We start from the raw sequence: 27,140 nt of genomic DNA on the forward strand, positions 1-27,140 counted from the left end.
AGAGATAGGTGTGGATCCCAAAGGTGAGACCCACACCTATCAGACATTGGTGGCATACCCTAGCGATATACCACCAATGTTTCATGGGCCAACCCCTTTAAGGAGGATGTTTACTTGGGATAATCTCTACTTGTTAGAGAGGTCCCTTAGTAGGGAACTGATCTCAGGGATTCCCCCCTACTGGGAACTCCAGGAATCAACTGTTATCTGTGAGGAAACCTGGCAGTATGTGTTCAATTTTGCTGTAGCGCCATCACAGGAGAAACTAGGCATTGCACTGTGCTCATTACCACCTATGGGTTGTTTGTGTCTGGACAGGTCCTCCACAGTTAGAGACGCTATTTGCAACTGCTTTTTACTCTGGTCAAGAGATGAAGATCCTAAAGAGGGACCCCTCTCTATTACCTCAGAAGTCCCTATTAAGGTAAATCAAAATATTTTTTTCTACAACCCCTGTAATCCTAATTTTTAGCATAACGGTTACAAAAGGTGGTTTGTAAGCAAAAGTATAGCTTCAAGCTCATGTGCCCCAACATCAGTCTGCCAATAACCAGTAACCACGACGGCGGCATGTTTCTTCTGCTGGATCATGTTTGATGGTGGATCAGTAATACTACTATTGCTAAACGATTAGGTTAGTAGTGATGGTGTGGATATGGCAGATACCTTTTTGACTAGAATGTCGTTATTCACTTTGATATCGATGTTGATTGGGGTCTCTGGAAATGATTTAAACACTTCTTTCAGCAGCGGGATTTGTCTGTCGTCCCCACCGTCACAGCAGCAATCTGGAAAGGACATGGTTCAACATTTACCATCAATGCACCCAACAGACATAACCTTAAAATGCCCCCAGCAGCATGCTTTACATAGAGAAAAACTCATTCTCGTCTGCTCTCCTCCATTGTATCCTGGCTCCATTCCTGTTCTGTCCTGTGAACTTCTGTATGGGGACAAGTGTGCCACTGTGGCTAATCAAAGGCCTCTGACGTGTACCCTAGCGGCACATCACCCACCAGTTACTGTGACACTATCCAGAAAGTTACAGGCTGGGGACCGGAAGACTGGTCAACAGAGCTGGGGTGGAGCGGTGGGCAGCAGGTGATTTTTCCATTAGGTACAAGATGCTGCTGGGGACAGTTAAAAAAAGGCCAAAAGGCTGGACAACCCCTTAAAGGGCCCAAGCACATGGCCATATTACAGATCTGTACAATGTATAAATAACCCACAGGAGTCTATGGAACTCTACTGTACCTCTGTATACATTATAGTTGTTTTTGGTTAGGCTCTCATCTAAAGGGCTTATTGATTTTTGGATGTTCATGAAAGACTCAGTTCACATCAGATCAGGCCAACCCATAAAAATACTGATGCTAGTGTGACCGATATGAGTGAACTCAAAAGTGAGTAAATCCAGCCTCAAGTTGACCATAGACATGATACGGCTGCATACACCTAGCCACATTGCTGATCTCTGTTGTACAGATGTGCCATACAGCTCCCATAGTAATCTTCAGGCTCATACTGTAGCATGTACCTTTGGATGCATACTGAGTGAGACTGAGATTTATTCCATATGGTTGTGCACTATGGAAGTATGCTCTCCTGGAAGCGTTGCTTCAAGGGAGAATATAGTCCTACATGGAGGCACCACAAAATATGATAGGGCACTATACATTACTATTAAAAAGAAAGACTACTAGAGTTACCTTTTTCAAATGTCACATCCAGCTGACACAAATAGGGAGGCAGATCCTAAAAGACACAAGAACATTTAAAAGTTTATGCAGGAATGTCTTCATCTTCATTGAAACTAATACTCGGGGCAGAATAAGAACTAGAAACTAGAACTAGAATAGGCAAAAAAAAAATTGCCGCCATGTTGTAGGCAGGTTCAAATTGACTGAAGGTGGACAAACAAAAGTAGTCAGAGATAACAAAAGTAGGAGGGGCAGCAATATCATTGTGCAGCACAAGATACCGCCCCTGCAGAACCAAGTATCACAGTACAGCACATAATATTGTTGCCCTTGTTGCAGTATTCAACTGTATCATCATCCTGAGTATGACAATATAGTTGAATTCAGAAGGGCACCTGCGGCCCCTGGCCATGTGCACAAGTACCTGATGCCCCTGGCATTAATTAATGCTGAGAGCATCAGACTATTATGTACGCGGCTGGTGGCCGTGAGGAATGCTCGGCCGAACCCCAGAGCATAGGCCCACCAGATTAAAAAAATTAAATACTGATACAAATAGATGGAGGTAAAAATGTGACATATTGAAGGAATAGGTAGAAGCCTAGTATGAACCCATCACGTCCTATATGCATGTCTACTACCAGCTTTTTATCTACAAATGTATAAATATCAGTCGGGAGCAATTACTTCATCATGTGGATAAATATACTGCCTTTAAGGGCACCTGTCATGTTGAACATGGTGTCTGAGCGGCAGGCAGCATGTTATAGAGCAGGAGGAGCTGAGCAGATTGATGTATAGTTTTATAGGAAAAGATTCAGTAAAACTTTCAATGTATTCATTCAAATTTCTGCTCATTCTGGGCTTTGAAGTCAAGGAGGTGGTCCTATCAGTGATTGACAGGCTTCCCTCTATGACTGTTCATACACGGATACAGAAAACATTTGTATAAAAATAAATATTTCTCAGGATTTAAGGACAACATTTTCACAAGAAAGCTTTGGGGCATCTATCCTACATGGCAATATTCTTACTTTGAAACCAAATTTGGAGGTGACAGACTCCCTTCAAGTGTCCATCCTCATGGGACTGATGTGTGCACGATGCATATCGGGTGGCACACAGTGTCCCTTATAGCTCCATTTATGGTATATCATGGGATGGTATATACATGATAAATTGTACTCTCCCCTAGAAACTATGGTGTAAGAAACTATAGCTTAAATCACATAGAATCATAAGGAAAAATATCCTCTGTGCGCGTGAGAAATTGTGGTACAGTATGGGGCTCATAGCAGACTATGGGCGCTGTGTTACAGATCTGTAAAAGGCCATGTAATAGGCCTCAGTATCACCATGCATCGGAAAGTGCGAATGGTTCCAATCCGAAATAATGTCTACTCTACATGATTCTGGCTGGGGAAGCTGTGGCCGGCCATACATTTCAACCACCCCAGCAAAATATAGTATTCAGTGGCAGCTATGCTACGTAAATAATAACTCGTGTCCACCAGAGGAATGTGCCAGGCAGAGGACTCCTCCTCTATGATGTCATATGTCCTAATTCTGCACAGGATATGTGTTCACAACCAACCCCATTAAATAACATTCTGTCTGCCTTCAACCTTCAATGGTTATTGTTACTGCGGGATTTAAAATATAGGAAAATAATAATAATATAAAATACGCTAGCAAAAATTTGTGAAAGGAGCTTAACACAGAGCAAATACATTCCTACACAGTCAGCACCGGCCTTACAATACCTGACCTTTCTCCGATTTTCCAACATAAATATTGGCCTCTAGATAAATCAGCATGTTCTCATTCAGCCTCCAGAGCTCAGGAATGTTAATAACCTCAGCTTTGTCACTTCAGGAAATTACATCATTTGAATTGTATTTTTATACAAATTAAAGCCACCCTTCATTTTCTTCTACCACTGCTTGCTTGACTTTTTCTGTAACAGACATAGGCTACTTTCACATTAGTGGACAGCCTACCGGATCCGTGCTGTCGCTAGTGCATGCGTGCCGCCAGAGGTCCACTCTGGCCCCACTGACTATAATGGGGGCGCGCAGCGGCAACGCGGCAAACATGCCGAGATTATAGTCAATGGGGCCGAAGCAGAACTCCGGCAGCACGCGTGCACTAGCGGCAACACGGATTCGACAGGCTGTTCACCCACTGGAGAAGGCTGCCACTAATGTGAAAGTAGCCATAGACTTTGAAGGAGACGGCCATGCACACGTCCACCCTCTCTACTTATGTATACAGAGAGAGCGGCAAATACGGGTCACTAAACCCCCATTCTCCTGATATGTGAGGGACAGGCATTTATGACACATCCTTAGGATTTACCGTAAAAGCTTACCTGGGAATTCCCTGTTGTGGCTGTTGTAATAAACTGCAGGTGAATATTCTGGTACGGCCAAGAAAAGTCATGACAATTGTTCCAACATGAAGTCCTTTCATATTTAAAGTTAAAGGTTTTTTTTCCAGGATTTTACTACTGATGACCTATCCTCACAACAGATGTCAGACTTACTGGCCTACAGTTTCCAGGCTCTGTTTTTGACCCATTTTTGTTTATTGGCACCACGTTTCCTAAGCGTCAATCCTGTGGAACGCTCCCTGTCATTATAGAGTCCATAAATATCAGAAATAAGGGTCTGTCTATTTAATTACTTAAAGCTGCAGTGGCGATGCAGGGAGCAGGAAGCCAGGCAAGTATATTCATGTGGCATATTGGGGAGCTTTTTATAGTCTCGGATAACCCCTTTAATTCTCTACGGGGGTGTATGCCATCTGGATCCGGTGATTTGTCTATTTTAATCTTTTTAAAATAATCTGCACTTTTTCCTGGGTCAGACAGAGCACTTTTAATGGGAAATTTACTTTATTTACATTTTTCATTTCATCTGACATTTCATTTTGCTCAGTGAATACAGTGGAAAAAAATATTTAATAGATTCTCTTTTTCCTCATCGCTCTGTACAATTCCTCCCTCATCACTCTGTAAAGGGCCAACACTTTTAGGTTTAAACTTTTTACCATTTATATAACAGAACAACATTTCAGGGTTAGGCTACTTTCACACTCACGTTTTGGCTTTCTGTTTGTGAGATCCGTCTAGGGCTCTCACAAGCAGTCCAAAACAGATCCGTTTTGCCCTAATGCATTCTGAATGGAAAAGGATCTGCTCAAAATGCATCAGTTTGCCTCTGTTCAGTCTCCATTCCGCTCTGGAAGTGGACACCAAAACGCTGCCTGCAGCGTTTTGCTGTCCGCTTGACGAAAGTGAGCCAAACGGATCCGTCCTGGCACACAATGTAGTAAATGGGGACAGATCTGTTTTCACTGACACAATCTGGCACCCACTACCATCCTGTGACATCCTGCGTCTTGAGCCCTCATATCGGCTGGACAGAGGTGGAGGAGGGTGGATAAGCGCCCTGCAAGTATTATTAGGCATGACCCGAACAACAAAAAAGGAGCGGGAGGGCCGGGACCTACGCCAGCTAAACAAAATGGTGGCACCACATCGACCAGGTCCGCAGATGTGGCGGCCTGGCTGGAGCAATTTTCCAGGGTCCCCCATACAGAGGGAAGTCCTGACAGAGTGGACATATCACGGAGGAGGTGGAGGTGAGCTCCTTTATGAATAATGCCATAGGAGAAAGTGTTCTCCAAGATGGCGGAATCCACGTGGAGGGGGCAGGAGCTGGTGAAGGGGAAGCGCACAAAGCAGTAAACACACAACCCATGATACAGCCACAGATACCTATTCATGCTCTGCCACAAGATACAGAACCAACAATTAAAGATATATTTTAACAGTACAAAACTGCAGCTCTGCATTAATGAGCCTACATACATCCATGGGGTCCCTACAAGAAAGTGTTTCTTTTATCCGGCAAGACATAAGGAAAGTTAATGAACGTGTTGCTGGGGTGGAGGAAAGAGTGGGCCATTTAGAAGATCAAATACTCCCTGTAAAGAGGGACCTAGCCAAGGTTATCCATAACATCACTCTTCTTATAAATAAAACCGAGGATTCGGAGAACAGATCAAGCCGAAACAAACTCCGATTGGTGGGAGTACCGGAAAAGGCAGAAGGGGTTAATGCTACAATGTTCTTTGAAGAGTGGTTTAAAGATAAGTTTGGACAAAATTCCCTGTCTCCATTATTTGCAATAGAAAGGGCACACAGGGTGGCATTCCGCCCGCCGCCGTCGGCGGCACCCCCCAGACAAATTTTGCTTGAGATCCTGCACTTCCAAGATTGGGACACTATTCTTCGTAATGCAAGAGTTCATATGGATTTAACTATCAATGGCAATAAGATATCCGTCTTCCCTGACTTTTCGGCAGAGGTCCAAAGATGACGGGCAAAATTTCTGGATGTTAAAAGACGTTTAAGAATGACAAAATGTGCAATACTCTATGCTTTATCCCTCTAAGTGGCGTGTAGTTGCTGGTGGAAAGATCCACTTCTTTAAATCACCCGAGGACACCACCCGATGGATGGATCTACATGAAAGCTCCCTCTGTGATCCTACTGGGACTGGCTGATCACTGACTGACCACGGAGACTAACCATCTTGAAGTGGACTGGCACTGAGGACTCGACTGCAGCCGTCAAGGTATAATGATGAGTATTGTAACCACTTCATTCTGAATGTTATTATCCCACTTTTATCTAGGTTTTACTGCCCGTTAGTCAGACATGATGAACAGAATGCTGTCCTTAGCCTCCATCTTTGTTAGGCCAGTCGTATTTATGACTAAGTATAAATAAGATGCCGCTTGTTGCACAAGAATTGCTGCTGCTCTGGGCTCTATGTACAAAGGTTACCCTTATGTTCATAGTGCACCTGCTTAGTTGTACCGTACTGTTAGGGGTGGATCGCTGGTGCCGCCTTTTCATGTTTGCCAGCTTCAGGAAATGTTTGTGCCTCAAGTCCCTTGTTTGGGACGAAAGGAGAGATTCCCCTTTTTTTTTTTTTGGTATATTGTTTATGTTGGGAGGGTATTTGCAGAGAGACGACTTACTTTTTTATCTATTTGACCAAAAGATACAGATCAGTCCATATAGATATAAGCATCCTAAACATTTCTGTACTTTTCTGAACTATGGCGGGTAAGGCTCAGGTTATAGGTCTGTAATGTTAGAGGCCTGGGAGATACCACAAAAAGGCAGGCTATCTTTGGAGCTATGCAAAAATACCAACCGGCCATACTGTGTCTCCTAGAAACGCATTTGTCTAAGCACTCCCAGAGACTGCTACATAAGCCGTGGATCTCACATTCCTACTACTCCACCTATTCCACACATGCTAGAGGGGCCGGTGTTCTTGTACACAGGGCCTTACCCGTTGAACGTTATTCTTCGGATATTGACCCTGATGGTAGATATGTTTGCTTACACTGTTCTATACTTAAGGTGCAATTCTTCCTCATCTATATATCTCAGCTATATACATTCCGCCACCATATTTCTGTAATGTAATTAGGCAGGTTATGACCGCCATAATTCAAGGCCCCCCAGTCCCGATACTCATGCTAGTAGACAATAAGTACTTAGACCCTTCTCTAGATACATTTCATCAGGGCCCCACTCTGGCGAATGCCTCGGAGACCTCACTGGCAAAGCTATTGCGCGAGTTGGATCGCCATGATTTGTGGAGACTCCAATATCCTGACGTACGCAAATACTCTTGCTTCTCAATATCTTATCATTCTCTCTCTAGGATAGATTTGCCTATTGGGTCCTTGGAGGCATCGTCCTATATTTCCACTATGGAATACCTACCACGCAGTCTATCAGACCACTATCCCATTCGATTAGAGACGCAACTGGTGAGAGGTAGGGAATGCAATGGTTCATTTCTTTGGATAGTGTGAGATACTATAAAGGCTTATGTTCGGGGTTTATACATACAAAAAGTTAAAAGACGGAAAAATAAGACTAGGGGACTTCTTGCAGCGGGAGGTGAAGGACTCTGAGGTTGCTTATATACAAGACTCTTCCACACAGACTGAGTCGGTGTGGAGGGAGGCACGGGGTAAATTAAAAGATGACCCAAACTGCAGACAACAAACGTTTCTTCTTACAACAGAAATATTTTGAAGCAGGAGAAAGCACGGGCAGCTTACTAGCCAGAGTGGTCCGCTCGAAAGAAGGCCCATCCAGAATAATGTGCACCGTGACACGGTTGCCGTGCATACTGTTGCCTGCGGCAACCTGTTGTTGCAGCATGTAGGTGGCTACTCATTTCCCCTGGGTCCTTCCCTGTCTGGTGCCGGAGGGGTTAATTATCTTGCTGCTGTGGATTTAGGTGTGTCTTGGGTGTGGCCTCTTGGCTCTGGTGTTGGCCTCTTGGCTCTGGTGTTGAGAGTCTGAGGTCAGTTGCCTTCCAGCCTTTGTGTGAGCTGGAGTGTTGCTCCTTTCCTGGATATACCATCTGTCCAGTGGGAGGGCCTCCTAGCTAGACATCGATGTCACCATGATGTCTCCCCTATGTTCCCTCTGTCCTTTTCCCATCCTCACCTGTTTGTCTTGTTTGGTGTTTATGTCTAGTTTGGTGTTCCATGTCTTGTATGTTTTGTGTTTGATTCCAGCATTGCTAGACATTTCCACTGTTTATCTGTTAACTTCCGGAAGGGGGTGTCAGGGTTCCCCGAAGGGGGAATCACAAGTCGGCAAGCAGCTCTGCTTCCTGTCTGCATGGGGTCCGGTGGTTGTTGTTGTTACCTGCCAATCCAGTGGCTGTTCACTGGCTGTCCCTTTCCTTGCAGCCAGGCCGATGGAGACTCCTGTTCATCCGCGTCTGGAAAGAAAAGGTTGTCTCCTGCTCCTAACATTATTTCAGGAATCCTCAGGGCTACTCAGGTTATGAGCCCACCTGCCTTCTGGGTCTGCTCATACGGTTAGGAGTCAGGGCCAGGATTAGGGTGGATCTAGGCGTTGACCTGCTCCCTTTACCTGGTGTTCAGGCCTAGCTGCTTCCCCGTTCTCCTCACTTTACGGTGGGGAGTATCCCCCCACTCCCTACCGTGATACCTACCTAGCCAATATACCCATACCGGTGATGCCACTGGAATCGACACGATATCTGGATGAGCCCTTAGAGCTGGAGGAACTTCAGGCGGCCCTTGACTCTTTTCCTATCGAGAAGGCCCCGGGTTTTGATGGTTTCCTGATTGAGTTCTATAGACACATTTAAAGATGCTCTTCGATTGGGAATATTGCCTGCATCTATGAGAGAGGCTGTAGTGGTAGTGTTGCCAAAACCTGGAAAGGATCCAACTTTACCTGACTACTTTAGGCCCATCTCCCTTCTGTCTACATATGTGAAAATACTGGCGAAGGTACTGGCTTACTGCCTGAATAAAGTTATTAACTCCCTCATACATGAAGATCAGTCAGGATTTATGCTGGACAAAAGTATCTCCATTAATCTCCGGAGACTTTTTCTCAATTTCCAGAGATCGACGGATACTGGGGGCTGCTGTGCAATGTTGTCCCTCGACGCTGCCAAAGCTTTTGATAGTGTCGAATGGGAATATTTGTGGGAGGTCATAAGAGCTATGGGGTTTGGGCGGGAATTCATGTCATGGGTTCAGCTTCTCTACTGCTCACCAGTGGCCAGAATTAGGGCGAATGGGGAGCTATCTGCACAGTTTCCCCTCATAGGGGTACAAGACAGGGTTGTCCATTATCTCTTCTATTGTTCGCTATAGCTATTAAGCCAGACTGGATGGGGTTTCCACTGGGTTCTCGAGAAGAAAGAGTCTCCCTATATGCTGATGATATGCTTATATACACAGGGGACATAGTGTGTTCTATTCGCCCAATTATGGAATGCATTACCAAATTTGGAAAGCAATCTGGATTAACAAGTAATTGGAATAAATCTGTAATTCTTCCTCTTAATCCCATCCCATCACAAATTGATGGGATGCAGATCCAGCTACAAGTCACTCACAGCTTTAAGTATTAAGAGGAAGTGTTAAGGTTAATCTAGACCCCCTGATTCACAAATTTACAGACAAGGCACACACCTGGTGTAAACCTCCTCTGTCAGTAGTTGGTCGTTGCAATTTAATCAAGATTATATTAATGCCTCAATTGTTGTATATATTACATAACTCCCCTGTGTGGATCCCCCAAAGGGTATTTTATAAGATCCAGGGTATCTTTCGCTCCCTAGTATGGAAAAAGAAACAACCTAGAATTGGTATGGAGACGCTTCAGAGGGGTGAGGAGGAGGGGGGCCTTTCTCTCCCAAATCCATGGCTATACTTTGTAGCTGCACAACTATGGCATCTTAAAGGATGGGGACAATGTACTGGTCTGGGACCCTCGGCCAGAATAGCGCCATTTATTATGAAACAAAAGACGCCCATCGCTAAGGCAGAACTGGGAAAGCTGCAGACATGTTCTGAGAACTATCCCACAGTATCATTAATAACAAAAATTTGGTCTAGGTTTAAGGAACTAATTGGACTCCAAGGACTATATCACAAAACGCCTTTATGGTGCAACCCGCGGCTACCTGAATTATTTAGATTGGAAGGTTTCTCCCCGTGGGAAGAAAGGGGTATTCTCTTCCTTCATCAGATTCAGAAGGGAGGTATTATAAAGTCATTTGCACAATTACAACAGGAATTTGGTCTCCCACACACTGTGTTCTGCCAATTCCTACAGATGAGACACACATATCAGGCTCCGTTTAAGGAGGGCATACAAATATCAGCCTCCCCCCGATAGTCCAACAGGTGCTGCGTAGTGGCAGTTCTAAAGGATTTATTTCTATTATATAGACATTTGTTTGACAAATCTACCTCATCGAGCAGTTTACCGATTGAAAATAAATGGGAACTGGATATGGATACTATTACACAGGAGAAATGGAATAATGTCCTGGCTTTAACTCCTAGCTTAACACTTAGTGAAGCTCAACGTCTATCCCAGCTATTTCTAATACATAAAGTGTATAAAACCCCTACATTCTTATATAAGATAGGGATTCGGACGAACTCGTGCTGTCCCAGATGTGGAGCGGAGGAGGCCTCCTTGATGCATATGTTTTGGGAATGCTCTGGGTTAGGAACATATTAGAAGGAGATTGTGGATAATTGCTCAGACAACTCAGATACAGCTATTTAGTGATCCCAGAGTATGTACAGTATATTAGGTCTTGTAGATGTAACCAGAGGTGACAGTGGAATGTCTTTAAGTATACAAAGAATGCTATTCCAAGCTAGAATATTAATAGCCAAACATTGGATAGAACAGAACTCACCCACTAGCCGGGAATTTGTGAACAGACTTAATAATATACTGAGATATGAAAGAGCAATATATTTGAAAAGAAGATGCCCAGCTAAATTCCTGGCTAAATTCCTGGAGAGGATGGTTCGAAGTCCCAGGACTGGCGTCGCGGGCGTAAGCAAGAGATGGCTTACTGGGTCAGCTCTCCGTGCTAGAGTAAACATTGTGAGCCGAGGGTAACCCTAATATAACTTGAATAAGTGGAACTGGACAGTACCTAGACAACTAATTACACATACAGTGATACACTATACTCGCCAAGCATTATAATGTTCACTCACTGTGCCTAATACTAAAATGGACGGCGCAGGCGCGGGATTTGAAGGGCACGGAGGAGACCAAGGATGTCAATCACCTTTACAAGGGCGTGCCAAACGGTGAGAGGACGGAGCCTCCAGGTGCAACAGCAACGCCCTACTAGCACCTAGAGGCTCATTTGCATATTATAAAAGTCATAATTTTGTGCGAACGGCGGCAGGCGGGGAGTTATAAGTCATACAGTTATGTTCTGCTGACATCGCTAATGTCAGCCAGCTACATAACGATTTTTCTAAAGACAGAAACCCTTTAAAAAATATATACTGGACTAACATAAATGTAACACACATTATATTTAGAAAAGTATTAGGACACATCTTAATCATTGAATTCAGGTGTTTCATACAGTTCCATTGCCACAGGTGTATAAAATCCAGCCCCTAGCCATGCACTCAGCCCTTACAAACATTTGTGAACGAATGGGTCAATCAAAAGTGCTCACTGAATTCCAGCATGGTCCTGTAATAGGATGTCAGACGTGTAACAAGTCAGTTCATGACATTTCTTCCCTTCTAGATATTCCATAATCCGCCTGAGTGGTATGATTACTAAGTGGAAATGTTTGGAAACCTCAGCAACTCTTCCACGAAGTGCAGACCCTGTAACATTAAAGAGTGGGGGCGCCGAGTAAGTGCATAGTGTAAAGTCACCAATGCTCTGCTGACTCAATAACTACTAAACTCCAAATCTCCACTGTAACATCAGCATAAAAACTGTGTGCCGGGAGCTTCATGGCATGGGTTTCTATGGCAGAGCAGCTGCAAGCCTTACGTCACCAAGCAGAGGATGGAGAGGTACAAGCCACGCCACCAGTGGACTCTGGAGCAGTGGAAACGTGTTCTGTGGACTGACAAATCACAGCTTTCGATCTCCCAATCTGATGGAAGAGTCTGGATTTGGTGAATGCCAGGAGAACGTCACTTGCCTGACTGCATTGTGCCAACTGTAAAGTTTGGTGGAGCAGGGATAATGCTATGGGCTTGTTTTTTCAATGGTTTGCCTAGGCCCCTTCATTCTAGTGAAGAGAAATCTTAATGCTTCAGCATACCAAGACATTTTAGACAATTGTATGCTTCCAACTTTGTGGGAATTTTGTGGTATAAGGTTCTTTTCATATTTCTAAGATTACATCAGTATATCCACTTTCATTAGGTCTGTAGTTCGTGATATAATACTTCTGCTACACCTCTCATGTGGATAAACCACATGGCCTATTCCTAGCACACTGTGAGGGTTCCTCTGTGGAATATGAAATTCATTATAACAAATGTCACTAATATTTCTTTAACCTCTTGGGGACACAGGGCGTACCTGTACGTCCTGTGTACTTCCGATCACCGCGGCGGGTGGTGAACAGAACAGAGTGCCTGCTTAAATCATCGCCAAATCATTCAGCAGGCACTCTGTGACAATGCCGATGGCATGAAGGTGGTCTGTAGGGACCTCTGTATGGAAGGGGTTAACAGGGAGGGAGCTCTCCTATCAAAGGCTGCTGTGCCGTTTCAGCCCCCGATTCTTGACGGGATCACAGAGGGAGGGGGCCTCCCTCCCTCCCCATCACCCGCTGCTCTGCTGTGGCAGTGGGTGATGGTTACTATGGCAACCGGACACCTTCACAGCCTTCTGGCTTGCCATGGTAAGGCTAAGTCTAATCAGACTTCTGCTAAAGGCAGAAGTCTGATCAGACTAAGTGTAAAGTGAAAATACAGTATAGTACACTATATAGTAGGGGTGGGCGATATGGCCTAAAATCTATATTGCAATATAATTTTAAGCATGTGCGATATGCGATATATATCGCAATATATTGTTTTCTATATTTGGGGGGTTAAACAATTTTTATTTTTTTACTTTTTATTTAATAACTATTAGCCCCCTTAAGGGCTAGAACCCTTGTCATATTCACCCTAATAGAGCTCTATTATGGTGAATAGGACTTTACACTCTCCCTGCTGCCCTGTGCTTTTTGCACACAACAGCAGGGAGCTGATCATGGCAGCCAGCCTCTCATGTGCCCCGCAGCCTCTGATCAGCCCCCCAGCCTCTCCCTCTTATCAGCCCCCTCTAGTAACTCAAACCCACCCCCCCTCCCTCCCCAGTATTAATCATTGGTGGCAGTGGCCACAGGGTCCCCTTCCCCCCCATCATTGGTGGCAGTGGGCATTGCGCCCCCCCACTCCCTCCTCAGTATTGATCATTGGTGGCAGGGGCCCCCTTCCCCCCACATCATTGGTGGCAGCAGCAGTTCCGATCAGAGTCCCAGCAGTGTAATGCTGGGGCTCCGATCGGTTACCATGGCAGCCAGGACGCTACTGAAGTCCTGGCTGCCATGGTATGTCAGTGAGCAGCAATATACTCAAGTGCGCCGTGGCCGCCGGGCGCTCCTTCTTCTGTCTGTGCGGCGCATTGCTAATGCTTATAGCATTAGCAATGCGCCGCACAGACCTATGAGAAGAAGGAGCGCCCGGCAGCCACGGCGCACGTGAGCTATAAGCATTAGCAATGCACCGCACAGACAGAAAAAGGAGCACCCGGCGGCCACGGCACACGTGAGTATAATGCTGCTCACTGACATACCATGGCAGCCAGGACTTCAGTAGCGTCCTGGCTGCCATGGTAACCGATCGGAGCCCCAGCATTACACTGCTGGGACTCCGATCGGAACTGCTGCTCCGTGGCCATATCGCAGTCCAGCGATATAGCAGATATGCACAAAATCCATATCGTGGCACAAATTTATATCGCATATCGCCTATACCCCCCACCCCTACTATATAGTGTACTGTATTGAATTATACAGACATCAGACCCACTGGATCTTCACTGATTAAAAAATACATAAATAAAATGCACTACACATATTTGATATCACCGCGTCCGTAATGACCTGATCTATGAAACGGTCATGTTAATTTCCCCGCACGGTGAAAGGAAAAATATATATAATGAAATAGAAATTTTGCACGCCTTACTTCCCAAAAAAGGTAATAAAAGTGATCAAAAAAGTCGTATGTACGCCAAAATGGTACCAATCAACCTCACCCCGCAAAAAATTTGCCCCTACATGAGACATTTTCTAAAAAGCTGTTATTGTGTTAAAGTAAAATAAATTAAAAAAACTATACATATTAGGTATCGCCGCGTCCGTAAGAACCTGCTCTATAAAAATAAAACATGACCACATCATTAAATAAAAACAGTGTCAAAAAAGCAATATTTGTCACTTCACATCACAAAATGTTCATAGCAAGCGTTCAAAAAAATATATGCCTCCTAAAATAGTACCAATCAAACCGCCATCTCATTCCGCAAAAAATGAGCCCCTACATAGGACAATCGCCCCAAAAAATAAACAAATATGTCTGTCAGACTATGGAGACATTAAAACATGATTTTTTTTGGTTAAAAAAATGATATTATTGTGTAAAACTAAAATAAAATAAAAAAGCATACATATTAGGTAGTGCCGCGTCTGCAAAAACCTGCTCTATAAAAATAACCCATGACCTAACCCCTCAGGTGAACACAGCAAAAGAAAATTATATAAATACGGTGTCAAAAGCCATTTTTGTCACCTTACATCACAAAAAGTGTAATAGCAAGCGACCAAAATGTCATATGCACCCCAAGATAGTGCCAATCAAACTGACATCTCATCCCGCAAAAAATGAGCCCCTACCTAAGACAGTCGCCCAAAATATTATATATAAAAATATGGCTTTTCAGAATGTGGAGACATAAAATTTATTTATTTTTTTAAATGCATTATTATGTAAAACTAAAACAAAAAAGCCCAAAAAATAGCACACGATCTAACCTGTCAGATCAAAGATGTAAATAACAAAAATAAAACGGTCCCAAAACAGCAATTTTTTGACACCATGTCCCATTTGAAGCCCCCCTGATGTACCCCTAGAGTAGAAACTCCAAAAAAGTGACTCCATCTAAGAAACTACACCCCTCAAGGTATTCAAAACTGATTTTACAAACTTTGTTAACCCTTTAGGTGTTCCACGAGAGTTATTGGCAAATGGAGATTACATTTCAGAATTTAAATTTTTTTGTAACCTTGCCTCAAAAAAAGTGTAATATAAAGCAACAAAATCATATTTAACCTAAAATAGTACCAACAAAACTGCCACCTTATCCCGTAGTTTCCAAAATGGGGTCACTTTTTTGGAGTTTCTACTGTAGGGGTGCATCAGGGGGGGCTTTAAATGGGACATGGCTTCTAAAAACCAGTCCAGCAAAATCTGCCTTCCAAAAACCATATGGCGTTCCCTTCCTTTCCCGTACAGCAGTTTATGACCACACATGGGGTGTTTCTGCAAACTACAGAATCAGGGCAATAAATATTGAGTTTTGTTTGGCTGTTAACCCTTGATTTGTTACTGGAAAAAATGGATGAAAATTTGCCAAAGAATTGAAATTCTGAAATTTTATCTCCATTTGCCATTAACTCTTGTGGGTCACCTAAAGGGTTAACAAAGTTTGTAAAATCAGTTTTGAATACCTTGAGGGGTGTAGTTTCTAGAATGGGGTCATTCCCAAAATGATCCAAACATGAAGTAGACATATAGAGAATGTAAATAAATTACTATTTTTGGAGGTTTTACTATGTATTATATAAGTAGAGAAATTGAAACTTTTTCTAAATGTTTGGTAAATGTGGTATTTTGTTTTATAAATAAAAATGATTTTTTTTTTTTTACTCCATTTTACCAGTGTCATGAGGTACAATATGTGACGAAAAAACTGTCTCAGAATGGCCTGGATAAGTAAAAATGTTTTAAAGTTATACACACATAAAGTGACACTGGTCAGATTTGCAAAAAATGGCCTGGTTCTTAAAGGGTTAAGATTTCAAAACCCATAAGGTACAAATGTACTGCTGCATTTACCACTTCCTGACAAACAGATGACTGTGATGTGGATTGCACACAGTAAGATACAGAGATATCAGCAGTTTGTGTACTCAGTATGTAACAGAAGTATAAAAGCAATAGCCACTGATTGATGGTCGCAGTTGCACAATGCTTAGAACTTCTAATTCCGTTGTAGTTACTTATTCCTGGCCAAGACTATTCTTTAAGAGGTTATGTTCAAAGGGGCCTAAATCACTGATGATCTAATGTCGTGGAGCTGTGGAACAAGCCAAATCATTGGGTCCCTGCCGAGTAAATATGCTTTGTGTCTAAGGGTATGACCGCACGGTGCAGTCATGTCATGGTTGCAAAATGGCCGCACTGCAGCTGAGTACCGCTTAAGACCACACTGTTTAGTTGGTCTGCATTGTTGATGTCCGCAAGGTATTGCGTGTGCCTTGCAGCTATTAAAGGGGTTATCAGATCCTGTAAACACCCCCTAAAATGCCAGGGTCCCTCATACAGAACATATTTACATGGTCCCCGACGCCTGTGTCCCTCCTGATCCCTGTACGGCTGCTGTTGCATCTACCTGTCATGCAGATCAGAACATCCAGCGACAGGGGGTGCAGCCAACTGCAGGCCGTGACAGTGACTTTCCCCCTTGCATGACGTGTGACATCACTGGTGACCCTAGGGGAGCAAGTCATCGTCACAGCCACTATAGGCTGCAACACCCGTCAGGTGCAGCAGCGGCCATGCAGGGATCGGGAGGGACGCAGGTGTTGGGGACCAGGTAAGTATTTTTTGTATGAGGGACCTGGGCATTTCGGAGGTTGTTTACAGGATCAGATAACCCCTTTAACAATGCAGACCATTAACCATACAGTCTTAATTGGTTTAACCAGAGCCCTCTGCAGCTCGTACGGCCATGGAGCACTCGAATGCAGCACAACCACAACACAATAGCACCATGTGGTCACATGCTTTGAGACCTAAATAATCACAAAATGATTATTCATTACATCATCAAATATTAGAGAAATGCTCATAGTATAAAGTCTTCTTAAATGAATAATAAAAATAAAAATTATTTGTTTCAGATAAGCCATGTACAACTAGAACTATTTTTGGACAATCACCTTGCCAATGTAATAATCATCAAGACCAACATAAGACAACGCTAACACGTACTTCTAGCCATTGTAGGGTGATAGCGCCTCTCAAGGCAGGGAAGACGTTTTACATCACATCTGTATATACACTCACACAGTAGTTCAGCTCCGATATATTGACATTGATACCAGTCGACCGCTTCAAGTTCCCATCATGAGACACCACAACCTCTTCATCTTTCGTGAGGTGGCAATCAAGTTCCAGCATATCTGTTCCGAGGCTGACTGCACTGTAAGGTTCAATGACATAACGTTATTAACATATTAAACGGTTTTATAATTAACTTGTCATGATTGTATTGTACAAAATCTGTACGTTTTACTATATAATGACAAGCACTTATGATGCTTTTTTCTCCATTAAATACATTTTTGAAACATAAACTGTTTTATAATATACATTATCTACAACCCCAAATCCAAAAAGGTTAGAACTCAGTGTAAAATGTAAAGAACGCAAACAATAAACGGCAAGCTTCCAACAACTTTGGTGGGTGGGGGAGGATTGTGAGCCTGTATGATTACTTTGTGTGTGTGAGGGGGGGATCTGGATGTGATTGGTACATGGGGAGGTGCTTTATTACTGTGGGAAGGAAGGGGGGTGACCAGTATTAACTGGCCTGGGCGCGGCTAAGCTCCGTTCACTTGAATCAAGGTTAGCCCCGCCCAAGCCAGTTGATACTAGTCGTGACGTCACTTGGCCAGCGGTAAACAGTGAGAAGGCCGCGGCGCTGCTGGAGTGCCACTGCCTTCTCAAACAGCTGATCGGCGGGGATCCCGGGTGTCGGACCCCCCGCCGGTCAGATGCTGATGATCTATCCAGAGGATAGATCATTAGTTTAAACAAACTGCAGAACCTCTTTAAGCAGATCCAGAGGAGCAGTGACATACTTAATTATCCATCCATACATTTGCTGGAAGGAAATTTTTCTAAAAAGTTGGAAAACTCTCAAGAAGATGGCATTGGCAATGCTGTCAGTCTTCGAGTGGACGTACTTTGGGACAAATCTTCTCACATCTGCATGCCATCATCTGCCCCTCAAGAAGCAGACTTACTGCAGATCACTCTGAGGATTGTGTCCAGCTCAAAGTCACCTCATATGAACCACAGCTGGATCCTCTTTGCAAAGGAGGCAAGGGACAAGGGTCAAACTGAATGGTAAGTTAAACTGATTATTTGGTTTATGTCACATACAGTTTGTGTTATATGACTTTCCTGTATTGCGCAGCACACTGAGCACTTTAGCCTAGATTTTTTTAAGGACACAGGGCGTAAAGGTACACCCTGATGTCCGAGTCCTTAAGGACACAGGGCGTACAGGTACACCCTGTGTATTTCCAATCACCGCCGCGCAGCGGGCGGTGATCGGAACAGAGTGCCTGCTGAAATCATTCAGCAGGCACTCTGTGACAATGCCGAGGGGGGGTCCTGTGACCCTCCCATATCGGCGATCGCAGCAAACCGCAGGTCAATTCAGGCCTGTGGTTTGCTGCGTTTCCGGGTCATTTGGGTCTCTGGTGACCAGATAACCTGGAATAGGATGGTGATCGGTGGTGTGATAATACACCACCAATCACCATCCTTAGATCCTGAGAGGTTGCGGTAACATTACCTCTCAGGGTCGCATCCTATTGGCTGGACGGGCGGGGGTTAACTTCCCCGAGCTCTGCTCTTCTCCTCCATATTGCTTTCGTGGAGCCAGGAGAGAGGAGCCCGTCCGTCCACCTCTGAGCCCAGCACCCCCACGTGAGCCACCATAGTACCATCTGACTGAGGGATAGTTTTAGGGGGAAAAATTAGTTTTTTTGTGCTTCACCCTGATCAGGTGTCTGGGGTCCACAGCACACTCAGCTGTGCGACCCTAGACCCCTCAGGGGTGCTGCAGCTTCGCCCCCTGCCCCCCCACACACATTTTTTGGGGCGCAAGCGCTTTGTTTCTGTGTGCATGCACTGACTCTGGCCGGTACTCTTAGCATCCGGCCACTGTTAGCGCATCGCCCACCCCACGCTGATCAGCTTCGGACCGCTGATCAGCGAGTTTGAATTTTATTTATTTTTAAATTTTTGGGGCTTTCATTTTATTTTTTCTGTTAGGTTTAGGGTGGGGTAGGGTTTAAGTAAACGTGAACACCCGTCCCCTATGGGCTGCCAAACGTTCTCGGCCGAGGATGCATACGCCCTGCTTGTCTCCGACTCCGAGAGCCCCAGTGAGGACGAGGATGACCCCACTTTCCTCTTGTCATCCACATCCTACTCATCATCTAGTGATAATGAGCCCCCATTGTGGCGGAGACGCCGCCAGGCGACCCCCATGCCAGGGATCCTGTGGCCCACATTAGTATGAGCAGCCATGGTGCTCGTACTAGTTTTCCGGCCCACCAGATAAGTCCACCTGAGCCGCCTACCGGTGAACTTATCTGGTGTACCCCAGAGGATTTTTAGCCCATGATTCCTGACTTTGTTGGCCAACCAGGAATCCAGATTCCTACAGTGGGCTTCACTGAATATGACTTTATATTTTTTTTTCAGTGACCACTTTGTTAATCTGATGGTGGAGCAAACAGACTTGTTCGCCCAACAGTTCATTGCTCAACACCCAGGCTCCTTTTTGGCTAGGTCCGGTGGCTGGACTCCGGTCAGTGCAGCCGAGATGAGGACGTTTTGGAGCCTTGTGCTGCGCATGGGCCTAGTAAAAAAAAAACTGTGTCAGGCCGTACTGGAGTGGGGATGTCCTCTACCAGACCCCACTCTACTGTAAGGCCATGACACTTTCTCGTTTTGAGGCCATTCGGAAATGCCTGCATCAGAGGGGCTTCAAATAGGACATGGTGTAAATAAAACAGTCCAGCAAAATCTGCCTTCCAGAAACCATATGTTGTTCCTTTCCTTCTGTGGCCTGCCGTGTGCCCATATAGTAGTATACGACCACATATGGGGTGTTTCTATAAACTACAGAATCAGGGCAATAAATATTTGGTTTTGTTTGGCTGTTAACCCTTGCTTTGTTACTGGAAAAAATGGATTAAAATGGAAAATTTGCACAAAAAAAAAAAGAAATTCAGAAATTTCATCTCCATTTGCCAATAACTCTTGTGGAACACCTAAAGGGTTAACAAAGTTCATAAAATCAGTTTTGAATACCTTGAGGGGTGTAGTTTCTAAAATGGGGTAATTTTTGGGTGGTTTCTATTATGTGAGCCTCACAAAGTGACTTCAGACCTGAACTGGTCCTTAAAAAGTGGGTTTTGGAACATTTCTGAAAAATGTCAAGATTTGCTTCTAAACTTCTAAGCCTTGTAACATTCCCAAAAAATAAAATGGCATCCTAAAATGATCCAAACATGAAGTATACATATGGGGAATGTAAATTAATAACTATTTTTGGAAGTATTACTATGTATTATAGAAGTAGAGAAATTTAAACTTGGAAATTTGCTAATTTTTCCAAATTTTGGGTAAATTTGGTATTTTTTTATAAATAAAAATGACATTTTTTTACTCCATTTTACCAGTGTCATGAAGTACAATATGTGACACAAAAAGCAATCTCAGAATGGCCTGGATAAGTAAAAGCGTTTAAAAGTTATTCACACATAAAGTGACACTAGTCAGATTTGCAAAAAATTGCCTGGTCCTTAAAGGGGTTATCCCATCTGAGACAATGGGGACATATCACTAGGATATGCCCCCATTGTCTGATAGGTGCAGGTCCCACCGCTGGGACCCGCACCTACAAGGAGAACGGAGCGGCTCGGCTATTTCCATCGGCCCCATAGAAATGAATGGGAGCGGTGGCCGCGCATGCGCGGTGTGCTCACATTCACTTCAATGGGAGAGGCGGGGAGCTGCGCCTGGTGGTGGACAGAGGGTCCTCCAGCTGCAACTCTCCCCGGCTCCGTTCTCCCTGTAGGTGCGGGTCCCAGAGGTGGACCCACATTGTCTAAGATGGGATAACCCCTTTAAGGTGAAAATGAGCCCGGTCCTTAAGGGGTTAAACACAGTCTTAAAAAGGTTGCAGACCCCTGTCATAGACATATATTTTATTCACAATAGATCACAGAACACATCAGAAAAGAAACTCATTTAGAACTTTAGAACTTGTTGGCATCAACGCATATCAAGAAAGTTGGGACAGGGGCAACAAAAGGCTGGAAAAGTGGTACTACCGGTAATTAAAAAATACATGGCGTAGGGTGGAAAGTTATCAAAAAGCACATGATAGGATCCCATGCTCTCAGTATTTCACCCGCCAGTTGCTGTCCCTATATTCGGCCCTGCAGGGAGAGGCGGCATACTCCCAAGATGGCCACCCAACATCTTCCTCAGTGCCTGCCTTGCCGCCTGGTGTTACCACCCACTCACCATCATTACCACTCCGGTAGAAAGTTCTCGCAACTCCTATTCTATCCTCAGGTGCAATGGACCTAAGAACAGGACCCCTGGCGTCTTCTGCTGTTGTTCCTGCGGCCACCCAGCCACAATGTGAGGTAGGCATGTCAGCAGAAGTGGGTCTACGGGCCACAGTAGCTAACTATGTTATAAACCAGCAGCGGTGCTGCCATAACCGCTTACTTACCACAGGGACTTGTGGAGCTGAAGGGAGAAAGCGGCTGCCCTCTGTTACATTCAGAGGACGCAAATTATCACGATGGCCGCACCTGCAACACTCCTCTCCAACTCATGTGATGAGACTTCCTATGAGGCTATGCCCAGGCCTTTGCATGTGCCCTCAGGGGCCGTAACCACAAACTAGGTTCCGCTGACAGTGACGGTTCTTGGGGCCGGGGTTGCAACCTCACAGACATCCCCTGCTGCCTCAGTGCCTTTATTACCCCAGAACCTTTTCAGTCATCAGACCATCCTGCACTGGTCACTGGTGACATACATTTGCTGAGACCCCCATCAGTGATTGTGGATCTTATTCCTGCTCCTGTTGCTTCCCCCAGTGGTCAACAGGGTCGTCCTGGGGTCTGTCTCATTGTAGCTCCTCTACTTCTTCTGCATCCTATCCTCTGAGCCCAGATGTAGATATATGGGTCCCTAATGCCCCATTGCTCTCTTCTAACATTTCTACAATGTCTTCTGCTCCTCTATGCGAACCCTAAAGTATACTGGGTTCAAGCCTTTCACCCTTGTCCTGCAAGTTTGCCAACTTCAGACCATCGACCATGGCAGACTTTTGACTACTGTTACAAATACTACCTACTAAAGAGGATCTCTCACGCTTTACCAAGGTTATCTTGCAGGAATGCAATCAAGAATTTGATCTGTTGCACTGGGAATTCTCATCAACTAATGGTAAAGTGAGTTCAAAATGCTCATGTGGCTAATATTGTCACCCTTCAGGAATCAATGCAATAACAAGCTTTTCACATCTCTGCACTACAGCAGTATTTAGACGACATTACAAACAGAAGCAGGCACAACAACCAGGGGGGCACCACCAATGAAGTCAAGTGAGGCGATTGCCTCAGGCAGCACCAGGTAGGGGCAAGATGGGGACAGCAGAAGGGCCATGGGCAATGAGTACTTCCATTGTGGAAACGCCCATCTCTACATATTCAACTGCATCGCTGTACTCAGGACAGCAATATAGTTGAATGCCGCAACTGTACACGGCAGCGATGTCTCCATGGCCCACCATTTCCTCTAATAGGTTTTAGTCCTTGTTCCTGTAGCCTATCGGAGGCCGGTGTCATCGTTATCGCGCTGCCTGAGCCGGGCTGCATAGAGCTCAGGGCACAGATTAGAAGAGGTCTGTGTCTTGCACTGCATTGCTGACAGCAGAATGGAGGTAAGTACCGCAATTAAGTTTATTATTTTTATTTGGCAGCATGTTGTTGGGCCACAATGGGGTGCGGGCCATTATTTTGTAACTGGAAAAAGCACTATGGGGACATTGTGGCTGTAAAAAGAAGCATTTTTGTACTGGCACACTTTATAAGGGGGCCACTATGGGGACATCCGTTCTACTGGGGCCACTAAAAGGGGGTCATTTTTTTGTGCTGACACACATTATAAGGGAGCATTTTTTGTACCGGCACATAAGGGTCATTTTTTGTACTGGCACTATGGAGACATTTGTTCTACAGGGGGGTTTTGTACTGGCACACTTTATAAGGGATCATTTTATGTATTGGCATACATTGCAAGTGGGAATTATTTTACTGGCAAACATTATAAGAGACCATTTTTTGTACTGACACACATTATAAGGGGAATTATTACTACTGGGAGCACTATGAGGCATTATTACTTCTGGGGGCAAAATGAGGGACACTATTACTATTGGGTGCACTGTTACCACATAGTGCACTTTGTCAGAGAATGATTACTATTGGTGGGACTTTTGGGAGGACTGTTACATTGGGAGGCACCCTGGCACAGTATTCAGGGACACTATTTGCTGGGCACATTTATTTTTTAGAGCACTGAACTGCTCGTCTTGAAGTTCAGCGGCTTTGGACCTTTCCCTGAAAAATATGCTCCAGGTCTGCGGTAGTCTATTATATGAATACAGCAATAAGGGCGGCCGACTGAGGAAAGTTGACTAGAACTCACATTCCTAGTATAAAACAGCATCAGGTTCTACAGTACATACCACCCCAGAAATCACTCATTCCTTTCACACGTTCTACGCTTATTTATATAACCTCCCTCCTCCGCCCCTGACCCCTCCAAATCCACTGCCTTCTCCTCAAAGTTGTTATCTGTCAACTCTGAGGCTCTACAGGAAACCCTTTATAGTTTCTGAAATGACTCAGGTGGTTGAGGATTTACCTGGGAGTAAAGCACCGCACATGATGGTTACACCTCCATATTTTTCAAAACTTTCCTGGATAATTTAGGCCCTCTCATTGCTCCAAGCAGTTACCATGGTTTCCCGAGATTCCCCTTTCCCTCCTCAAACTACCCTGGCTCATGCGGTGGTCCTTCCTAAACCCAGGAAAGACCCTCAGGTTTTCTCTAGTACAGACCAATATTGTAATTGAATGTTGATCTTAAAATCTATGCTAAGCTTTTGGCAAACAGAATATATCCACATCTCCCTTCTCGTGTTCACTATGACCAGGTGAGCTTTGTACCCAGGAGGGAGGCCCACGACAATACTCTTAAAACATTAGACATTATGCATTACACACAAACTCATCAGATACTCCTTATGAATAGGGGTAGGGGTTGGTCTTCTTGATTGTAAACTTTACCACCTCTCTGCAGATTATGCTCGTTTATTACATCTACTCCATAATGATGGCTCCATATATTGGGTCCGAATAACTCATAATCTTTATCCCTGGACACGATCAGCCCTCCCTTGTACATGGCCCCCTCAGTCCCTTAACCCAAAATGCCTTACATTCCCTACTCAACAAACTTTCTTGATGGTACACTCAGCCCGAGCTACAGAATCTCAGACCTTTACTCCCTATCACAGACAACCCTGCATTTCCACCTGGCCTATTGTCCTCCTTTTTTTAGGGAGCTTGAGCTCTCGATTTGCGTTTGTCATGTATTATCTTTGAATTCCCTTAAACCCTTGTTATCTATAGTACTAGAAGCGACTCGCACAACACGTGACCATTTTGAATATGCCCAGACACACCAATTTCTCATGTTAACCATTAGAACAATTGTGCCTCACTCCCTCTACTATGCTACTTCAGTCACATCCTCAACTCTTCTGCTAGGCTTGGGAAGTGGAGTTGGGTAAACAGTTTTCCTCGGTGAAGTGGTCAAAATGCTTTTATCTTTCTCACAAGGCGCCCACAGTGACAAAATCCCAAGAGACATGTTACAAAGTGTTATCCTGATGGTATAGGGTCCCCACTCTCCTCCATCGTTGGTTTCCCTAAGTTTCTCCTTTATGTTGGAGGTGTGGTGCTTCAGAAGGTACTATATCTGGTGGAGTTACCTGTCCCTTTCAGGTTTTTGGGATATCGTACTTGCTGTCATTAATGAAGTTACTGGACTATCAATACCTAAAAAATTTAGAATTGGTATTGCTTTCTATGTTTGACATATGTCAGTCCTCATCTAAGTCCTTTAACATGCCATCTTTTACAGACAGCTAAAACAGTTATCTTCCATCACTGGTGCGCCCCTATTCCCCTAGCATTGGAGGAGTGGTTTGAGGAAATAGCCCTGATTCAGAGGATTGACGAACTTATAGCTGTGTCGCCTGAAAACTGCTCTAGATATGTTAAAACCTGGTCCCACTGGGTTACCTTCCACTCATTATCCTGCTACCTCTCCCTTCAAGTTTAAAATAATAGGGATAGAACTCCATATGGTCCCACTTTTTTCCATCTCTAATTTCCTAACTCTTACTACTTTATTTAGAGTTTGTTCAGTTCCTCTTTGCTCGCACTAACAATGTGAGCCTTTCACGCCAGATTATTTATTCAATTGTTATTCATATAATCAGGTGATTCTGTTTTTCTGTTTGCACTGTTTGTTTTATTATGTGCTTTTGTATTGTATTGTATTATGTGAAATAAAATTTCACATGGATGGGTATAAAAAGAGAGGCAAAGTCTCTCAAAAGCAAAAATAGGCAGAGGTGCACCAATCTGCATCTAAATATGTGGAACAATTTTAGAAAAATTGTGAAGACTTTGAATATCCCACCATCTACAGTACATAATATCATCACAAGATTCAGGGAATCTGGAAAAATCCAAGTGCGCAAGGAACAAAGGCGACAGTCTATATTGCATGCTCATGATCTATACGGGTCTTCCGGCAGCACTGCATTAAAAACAGGCATGGTTCTGTACTGGAAATCACTGCACGGGCTCAGGAACACTTCCACAAATTATTACCTGTGAACACAGTTTGCCATGCAATACACAAATTCAAGTTAGGCTACCTTCACACTAGCGTTTTAGTTTTCCGGTATTGAGATCAGTCATAGGGGCTCAATGCCGGAAAAAAACGCTTCCGTTTTGTCCCCATTCATTGTCAATGGGGACAAAACTGAGCAGAACAGAATGGAATGCTCCAAAATGCAGTCCGTTCCGTTTAGTTGCGTTCCCATACCGGAGAGAAAACCGCAACATGTTGTAGTTTGCTTTCCGTCCTGGGATGTGGAGCAAGACGGATCCGGCATGACCCCCAATGCGGCACTGCGGCCTTCTCACTGTTTACCGCAGGCCTAGTGACGTCGCGACTAGTGTCAACTGACCTGGGCGCGGCTAAGCTCTGTTCACTTAAATGGAGCTTAGCCCCGCCCAGGCCAGTGATACTAGTCATGGCGTCACTGGGCCTGCAGTAAACAGTGAGAAGGCCGCGGCGCTACTGGAGTACGGATGTCGGACCCCCGCCGATCAGATGCTGATGATCTATTCAGAGGATAGCTCATCAGTTTAAACAAACTGCAGAACCCCTTTAAAGATAATACAACAGGATCCGTTCATAACAGATGAAGCTGGTTGTATTATCAGTAACAGAAGCGTTTTTGCTGGACCCTGCCGCTAGTGTGAAAGTAGCCTGAAATAAAATTGGAAAAGATGGAAAATTGTTCTGTGGTCAGATGAATCAAAAAGTTCTGCAGACTTAAGAGGAGAGGGACCATCCAGCTTGTTATCAGTGCACAGTTCAGAAACCTGAGGAGGGAGACAGCAGCAGTCTGAACAAACCTCGGACTCCCTGTAGGAACTGTAGCTAAACTGTTTTGTCCGTTTCTGCCGCAATGGAGCTGAGTTAGAAAACAGCAAGATCTGAGGACACTACAGAACAGATAAT

General features: G+C 44.4%; 1 protein-coding gene across 1 annotated transcript in view; it reads right to left on the reverse strand.

Annotated features, from left to right (window-relative positions):
* The window catches only part of GDPD1 (glycerophosphodiester phosphodiesterase domain containing 1), a 104,602-nt gene that overhangs the window by 29,620 nt on the left and 47,842 nt on the right, over window positions 1-27,140 (reverse strand). Inside the window, exons 3-5 of the mRNA XM_044283945.1 lie at window positions 17,490-17,625; window positions 1,710-1,755; window positions 667-788 (exon numbers count right to left, since the gene is read on the reverse strand). Of these exons, the coding sequence (XP_044139880.1) occupies window positions 667-788; window positions 1,710-1,755; window positions 17,490-17,625 (304 nt within the window). The remainder of the gene's footprint in view (window positions 1-666; window positions 789-1,709; window positions 1,756-17,489; window positions 17,626-27,140) is intronic.

This window comes from Bufo gargarizans, chromosome 3 (assembly GCF_014858855.1).
Source record: "Bufo gargarizans isolate SCDJY-AF-19 chromosome 3, ASM1485885v1, whole genome shotgun sequence".
In the NCBI taxonomy this organism is placed as follows: domain Eukaryota; kingdom Metazoa; phylum Chordata; class Amphibia; order Anura; family Bufonidae; genus Bufo; species Bufo gargarizans.